This window comes from Rhamphochromis sp. 'chilingali', assembly GCF_963969265.1.
Source record: "Rhamphochromis sp. 'chilingali' genome assembly, chromosome: 5".
In the NCBI taxonomy this organism is placed as follows: domain Eukaryota; kingdom Metazoa; phylum Chordata; class Actinopteri; order Cichliformes; family Cichlidae; genus Rhamphochromis; species Rhamphochromis sp. 'chilingali'.
Genome location: NC_137932.1, coordinates 42,544,282 through 42,552,614, shown reverse-complemented (window position 1 = coordinate 42,552,614; position 8,333 = coordinate 42,544,282). Strand labels below are relative to the sequence as shown.

At 38.7% G+C, this 8,333-nt stretch overlaps 1 protein-coding gene across 1 annotated transcript; it reads right to left on the bottom strand.

Annotated features, from left to right (window-relative positions):
• Positions 1-7: 7 nt before the first annotated feature.
• Positions 8-8,309, bottom strand: reep6 (receptor accessory protein 6). The gene is made up of 8 exons (XM_080883210.1): positions 8,094-8,309; positions 7,902-7,976; positions 7,223-7,451; positions 3,809-3,902; positions 3,113-3,251; positions 2,730-2,898; positions 2,499-2,641; positions 8-424 (listed from the first exon to the last, which is right to left on the bottom strand). Exons 3-8 carry the CDS (start codon positions 7,353-7,355, stop codon positions 413-415), a joined length of 690 nt encoding a protein of 229 aa, XP_080739336.1. The 5' UTR covers positions 7,356-7,451; positions 7,902-7,976; positions 8,094-8,309; the 3' UTR covers positions 8-412.
• Positions 8,310-8,333: the final 24 nt, after the last annotated feature.

The window sequence follows — 8,333 nt, the reverse complement described above, 5'->3', positions numbered from 1 at the left end:
TGAACTTTTGACTTATTCTTATGAAGTGTGGATGTGAGCTTGATTTACTTTAGCAGACATTTAGATTCTGGGTCTTCTATCTGAATCAGGACAGTAGAAACAAGTAAAATCCAGGGCAACAATACAGCTTCTGTGAGTTATTTATAATCCAGATTCAGGAGGTTTGCATAGAAAAGATTTAATAACTTAAAAAAAAGAAGAAGAAAAGAATTGTTCCCAGAAATCTTGAAACAAAGAAGTAAAAAGATCTTTTCACAATGTCCTGCTGCACAACTACAACATGATTTTTAAAAAAAGGAAATCAGTCTCTTTGACAGAGGTAACAATCCTGTTGAAATCTGTCAGGATGATGAGGAAAAACCCTCTTTCCCTCCTTTTCTTCCTCACCAAGGCTCCTCCTCTTCCTCTGCTGCTATCTAAAGAACTGAATAAACAGCAAAGAAACACAGTCTCATTTATTATTTTACCGGTTTGTGATTTCCTGCTTCTTTTTTTAATTTGTAAAGTAAAATCCTACCATAATTATTACGTTAATAAGAAGCATAGACATAGAATGTATTTATTATGGCGTGTTTTCAACACACAAACTAAATCCTGTTACTTGGTTATTTAAAGTAACTGAGTGTTTGTTTGCTTCCTTTTCATGTTCATCTCCTTTAATAGTTAAAAAAAACTGATTGAATTCAATTACAGGACGTATTTAATCCCCCACCTCCCCTCAAGCTAACTTTTTACTCTCCAGCTCAGTTGTAGAAACTGTTTGAACAGAACACAAATATCTGGATGTGAAGTTTGACTTTCAGAAAATATTTTAGAAAGAAAGTTATTTATCACCTCTGTATTACTTTGATTTGTTATTGTGAGTAACTTACCATCAGTCTACACTGAGTTCATCCTGATGAGCAGACATATAACAGACACAACCAAAGGTTAGAAACAAAAAACATTAAAATGGGAAGTGAAAAGTGAATTATTTGGGGGGTTCCTAAAACAACCTCATGGATTAATTTGAATACTTAAATTAATCTCTGAATGTACAGTTGTGGTCAGAAGTTTACGCACACTCATCATGGGCATGAATGTCATGGGTACTTGGTTTGGGACATTTTAATGTTTTTCACTAATCCACAGATGGTCAGAAGAATACAAACATGAACACAACTGAAACACAAATAAACTCTAACAATTCTGCCAAGAAGAGTGGTTAAATATCTGCTCAAAGCTTGCTGATGGATACCAGAAGTGTCTGGTCCAGGTGCAACTAGATAATGGACATTTAACCAAACATTAGTGGGGGTATGTGACTGTGTGGACTAGAGAAAATCCAAAATCAGTTCAAAGTGCATCCAGTTCTTGTTGTTTTTTTTAAACATGCAAGGTGTACAGTTATTCCACCGTGGGAAGAGGAACAATTCAAAGAAATCTTGAAAAGCCCAAAATACCACGAGATTCATGCAGACGATGCCAATGATGAGTGTGCGTAAAGTTTCTGCCACCATGGTATGTTGATACACATCCAACCCACATGTTCTGCTTTGGTGTAGGTAGTGTGGAAGGAGAGCTGCAGCAAGACTGTAATTCTGGACTTACTCACTTTCAGATAAAATAATAATACTAATAATAATTTAGATTTTCTAAACATATTTATCTCATACTGGGCCTTTAGTTCACCCTCTGGTCCTGATCTTTACTCTGACCCAATGTTGAAAACTACTAAGCAGATCATTTTCTAGTGCTTCTGTTTCTTCTGCACCACTAAGAGCTGCAGGTAAAGTTGAGGAGGGAATATTAGAAGGTCAGTTCAGGTCTTCACACCTAGGATAAAGTATCCTGTCTGTTTTAGCTTCAGACCATTAAAAGCACTGCTGGTCTACATGCTTCACACCACATTCACTGTCTGTACAACACTGTGCTACTTTTTTAACACTTAACCAGCTGACTTACCAAACTGGTTAACCCAGGAAAGGCTGGAACAGGTAACAAGATAGCTGTATTAGCAACAGGTCAGAGTTTATTCCTCATCTCCTATATGAACACATAAACACTTGATGTAAATGAAGGACAGGTCTGTTCCAGCATCAACTGTGAGTCCACTTTAGCCAAACACAAGCAACAAAATCATAACTGGAGTCCACTTAACAGCCACAGGTATCATTAATAACCGTGGATTTCTGTAAGTTATGTGGACAACTTTTATAGAAACAAATCAGCTTTCATCAGAGCCACTTGATCTAAACAATTCTTGAACTCCAAGTACTGATCCGCTACATAAACAGTGTTAGTGGGATTCTATATTGAAGGGACTGCTGATCAGTTTTCCCAGCTGGGTTACTGACAGTAAAGAGAGATGCTACAAGGCTTTCTGAGTGAGAACACATCACTCAGCAGCTTATAGAGAGGACATAAACCAGCAGACTGCAAGTTTCCTGAGCTGCTTTCACTGATATAATTCAAAGTGAACGGACTGAGTAAAGGGTGAAAACGTGTATTTTACATACTCTTCTTTCTTCGTTCATCTCTGATGGACCAACTTTAGCTGTGGATGTTTCTCCTGATGTACTTGGTAAACTTTTAGCTTCAGACTGAGCAACAGGTGGCGATGGTATGATCATGGCTTTATTCTTCACCAGAGTGGTCAGGACTAAGGAGGGAGAAGAGCGAGAGAGGAAGTACGTACATATTTAAATCTTCTGTAAAAGGCCCTAGCGGTGGTCCTGGGCCAGTTTTACCTTCTCTGGTGAGGTTCTCGGCAGCACTCATGGCCTTCCCACCGAGGTCGCTGACCATGTTGTCCACTGTGGCTTCATGGCGAAGGAAGACAGGCCGAACCACTTTGTTGTAGATAATCTGTGAGCCATTCCAGGACATTGGTGCCATGCACCATAGTAAGAAGAGACACTGGAACCACATAAGAAGGAGATTACTGGAGTCACTGAAACCTTTTACCTGATCTCAATTCTAGTATGACGGTCATAGCCCTTCAAAAAAGGTAGTAGTGGATATAAATGCAATATTGTTTCTATATTTCATCCTAAAAGAAGCATTTTGTTCTTTAGGGTATGCTCCAAAAAGGGGTCTAGCATGTATCATTGCTTGCTACATGTCATCTCACCTTAAAAGCGTAGTAAAATGGGAACCAGTAGAGGAAAATATCAGAGAAGAACTCGCCCAGACTGAAGACACCGTACACCACCCAGTAGGTCAACCATTTTGTGTCATCTTCTTTGCACGGGCTTTCGATGGCTTTGACTCTGCACAAAGTTGGAGTATTGTAAAAGAGCTGAGAAACATGTTGATCCTTCAAATATGATAAAGACTTCTGTGCCTCTGCACCAGTAACACGACTATTTGCTTTAGTCACTGAACCGTATTACAGATATAAATATCATAAACTTTAACAGTGAAATCAGTCACAATTTCAATGATGTCAAAATTATCCAGACAAAGTCATCTTTATCAGTTGTGCTTCTTCAAGGGCAAAACCAGAATACACACCAGACAACATCCTTAAGCTTAATGACATTAATGTCTGAACATCTCTAATAAAATTATTTTTTGAAATGTCTCCAAATGTAGTAAAATGTCTTTATATAAATGCATAAAATGTCCAAATATCATTAAATATATACTGTGGAAAAGATCGCTGTATGCCAAAAATGTCACAAAAAGATAATAATACCAAGAAAACTCAGTGTATTGTAGGCACAGTTGTTATACTGAGACTGCCACATGGATCCACTGAGTATGACAATGACTTCCTACCACAACGAGGAAAAGAAAAAAGAAAAAATTAAAAATAAAAACTTACGAATAATAAGCTGGATAAACAAAACCAATCAGGTTGCAGAGGAGGGAGGCACCATATCCGTACACCAGGTAGAGTCCGGTCAGCGAGACGGCACCTGGATGAAGACACAGATGTTTTGTTTTCTATGTACTGCTGCTATTTATTAATATAGTCTGTTTCATTAGACTGCATTGCAAAAAACAGCCAGTTTAGCACAGACTCGACCAATTTGGAACCAAAATCATGCAGAAGAAAGTGTTTCCTGCAAAAGACTTCTTACTGACCAGCAATGTAGACGTGGGCAAAAGAACAGGGCCATAGCATTACATAATTTGATTTCATATCCAATGAACATGTGTTTGGACTATGAGAGGAAGCTGGAGTGTCCAGAGAGAACTCGTGTAAACACAGGTGAAACATGCTCCCCACAGAAAGGCACCAGACTGGATTCAAACTCAGGACTTCTTCTTGCTAAGAGGCAGCATTGCGATCTGTGGTTCCACCTAAATGTACATTTCCATATATTTCATAGCCTTCCATAACTTACAATGAAGAAAGGTGATGTCCATCATGAACAGGAAGTAAAACCTGTTTCGTTATCCATGTAAGACAGGAATAACAAGGTATATTCTCTGCACAGAGTGCAGAGCTCACAGGCCAACAGTGTGGGCGATTCAGCCAAATATCAAAACAAATCTGAACAACAAGCAAAATTTCACTGATTGGCTGACAGCCAGACAGACAGGAAGTACTGTAAAAAAGTGTCCTACCTCTGATCAGCTTATGTTGCTGTTCACACATGGAGGCGGCGCTGCTCTGCTGCCTGTCTCTGTGGATAATCAGCTTTAACGTCAAGGCTCAGAGCGGGAGACAGCGAGCACCAGGCACCACGCTGACATCATGTCCTGCTTAATGTGCTACAAATCCACTGCACCAGCATCAACGTGCTCTCAATACACTGCTGTTCCCTGCTCACTGGATCACTGTGTTCACACGGACCTGAGAGCCCTTTTAACACTACCAACAAAATACGCTGTTTGATCTGTATCTATTTTTAGAAAACAACAAAACTTTCTTGTAAAAATGTCGACATATTTATAAAACAATATAATGTGCAACAGCTTTAGAAATTCAGCAGGAAAGGCAGAAGTAGAGCAACGTGGTTGTTCTCTTCCCATTTTCTGTTAACACTGAACACACTGCTGTGATGTTTGAATAACCTTTACTGAACTGACCGTAGACAAATCAAGTATGGACACACTGAGGTTTTGCCTTTAAGATTTTATGGCAGAAACGTTTTTTATTTCGAGCCAAACAATGAACTCCTGAAGCCACAGAGGTTTTCTTTGTCAAAGCTGGATGGAAATATATCAATCAGCAGCGGTTTGAGAGGGAAAAGCCATTTTTATGGTGAATGGACTGGTTCTTATATAGCACTTTTCTACTCTGTTTGAGCACTCAGAGTGCTTTACACAACTTATACATTCACACAAGCACTTTGTTCGTAGCTGTTTCTAAGCGCTTACTGTCTAACATTCACACACATTCATACTCCCATCCATGCATCGGAGAGCAACACGGGGTTAATATCTTGCCCAAGGATATTTGGCATGCAGACTGGAGCAGACTGGGATTGAAACACCTTCCAGTTAGTAGGTGACCTGCTCTACCACCTGAGCTCCAGTCACCCCATTTTTAGTTTGCTAATTTGGATGATTTGCCCTTTAGAAATGAAGATGAAGTAACATGGTGCAAACTAATTAAAATTCCTGAAACCAGAAACCCAACAAGACAATAAATCCCAAAATAATTAAATATGAAGAACAGTCTGAGAGTCTGTGTAACTCTTCCAAGGCCGGAAGTTTCAACCTTCCACCAAAGGAATTGGGTCCCAGGATCAAGAAGGATATTTGGATCTGTATTAGTTTGTGATGTCCACACAGGACTAAAAATAATTAACAGGCCTCCATCTAAATGGCTAACATGTTGTGACCATGTTAGGGACCACATGGTCTAGGAAACAACTGACAGTAAAGATGTATAATAAAGTCAAAAGAAAGAATCCTGTTAACAACCTCAGCTTCTGTTACCCTCTTGATACCCAAAAGATTACCAAAAATCTGTCGATGGGGAGAAGGTTAGGATTTGTTTTTGGGGGATTATTTGGGGGGTTTTTTGGAGTTTTTTGTTGTTGTTGTTTTTGTTGTTTAGCTTTGTTTTGCTAAATTTGTGAAAACATTTTAAAATCTATAAAATCTGACGTCACAAGTGAAGTCTTGTGTATTTTGCTGTAACAAAGTTTCTTTTAAAAGATTCTCCATTTGTTGCTGCAAACGTGTGAAACTGGATGAGCTGCCAGTGTGGGTACGATTATTCTTTTGATTGTTTCTAAGCAGTTATAATTCTCTTATATCACCTGTCATTGTTTAAAGTGCCCTTTATGCTTATGAAATAATGTATCATTGTAAACAATGACTGGCTTTGATCATTAGCCAGTTATCGTGGTACCTCAAACATCTGGTGTCCTATCAGAATTTGTTTGGGGTTTTTTGTCTAAACCAAACTGTGACAGAGAATTTAATTAAAGGTGTTAAAATACAGCTTTAGTTCCACACAAGATACTAGTCCCAGTTTCAGTTTTTCCAATTTCATTGTACTATTGAGCCACGTATGACTGTGCAATAACAATAAAGAGTTATCTTGTCTTCCCCAAGAGAGAGAGTTATTCAAGGTTACAGCTGCAGAAAGCTTTGAGACTCCCGCAGGTTTCACTGAACCACATTAGTGTTTGTAGATATTTACCCATTCAGAGTGAAGGACTCCTGGTATGAAGCCTACACAGATATTTTATGACTGGTCTTCTGTGCAGCAGGCAAAAAGTTACACGTAAGCTCTGCGTAGGACCAGCATCAAACTGGGGTAAAACCAGTCCTTTAAAGCTGCTAACATAGTTGATCCAGGAACTAAAACATAAGAAGATAAGGAGACTTCTGCCCATCACTGCTTAGTCAGAGAAAGTACTAAACAGAAGACTTTCAGCTTTCAGCTCAGGGTGATACATGTCCTATCAAGGAACTGGACACAATGAAGCAGGCACTGCCACAAAACCAGGAGCTTAACGATGCTAAAACCCCGAGGGCCGCAGAGCCAGTTTATCTGGGTTCAGTATGACAAAATATTTATCAGTGCAGAGGATTAACTGCAGAATAAACGAAGCAGAAAACCTCCTGAACATTCCCAGCTTCCTGTTGTGGACGGTAGCTGATCACAGGAGGATTAACTGAATCCTCTTCAGGTTTCCACTGGCCTGCAACAAGCTTTATACAAACCAACTACATCTAGAACGAGAGCAGAATGATCCAGAATTAGCCATGTGCTACTACACAAAGCAGCAAGTTGGGAAAAAATAATTCTAGAAGATTAAATCACACGTACCAAGAGCAATGACCTTCTTCTTGATCCCAGTTTTCTCCTCCATTTTCCCCAGAATATCCGTCACCACATTTTTCTCATTTAGAAACTTTTCAGCTCGGTCTTTGATAGAGCTGATAATATTCAGCAGGCCCATTGTCCTCAATCTGGTCCTCAGACAGCAGAGAAGTCGGAGGACAACAGCCTGCGGTGAGTCCGGGGCCAAGTTTAATCCTCTGACAACCACAATCTGCTATAATGAGGAGGAGGAGCACGCAAGGAGGTGTTGAGAAGTTCTTTTTATAAATATTTTTCATTTATTAAAGACAGAGTAAAAAGTGAAGAAGCTATATACAGGATTATCAGCTAGGCTTTACACAGCTACACAACACTTTAGTGCAGTTTAGAACAATTCAAAATACTTCAGAGAGGAGTGACAAAAGTCTATTGTAAAAAGAATAAAGCCCAAAGCACACATAACAACTATTTAAGTGTAATAAGAAACATAATAAACATGATAACATAATAATAAACATGGGTTTCTGTATATATGATCCATGACAAAGGTTTGAAGGGAATTTAATACTCTTACCTGATGTTTTTCAAGAAAACTAACTAACCTTTCCTGGTAAAAATGTGGCATTATTCCTTTATGCATGTCAGTTTTCCATATATCAAAAATAAAAACAAATGAAATAGTTACCTGATTTAAAATTGACTCTTCTCACTTTGAGGGACATTTTGTTCTTGCATATTTGGAGCACCTCCATTTCTATTCCTTTAAAAAAAAATGCAGTTCTAAAAAAGTTTGAAAGTGACTGTCATGTGAAAATGGCCAGCTTTATATCAATAATAATAATAAAGAAGAATGAAACAAAGAAAAAGGATGCCTCACCAGTTGGAGGCATCACTTCCTGAAAAATGAGCGAGTCTACTGGATAAAATTCTTTACTTTCTCTCTTTTGGGGGGATTTTTTTTTTTCTGTCAAGTGACCTATATTTGATAACAGCATAATAAAAGGAGAAATTCTATTTTTTGCGTGCCACCCTGATATTTTTAGTGGTCCCCATATGGCCACCCCTATGAAAGAATTCTGGAGGCGCCCCTGTCAGGTACAAATTTTAGTGTCCGTAA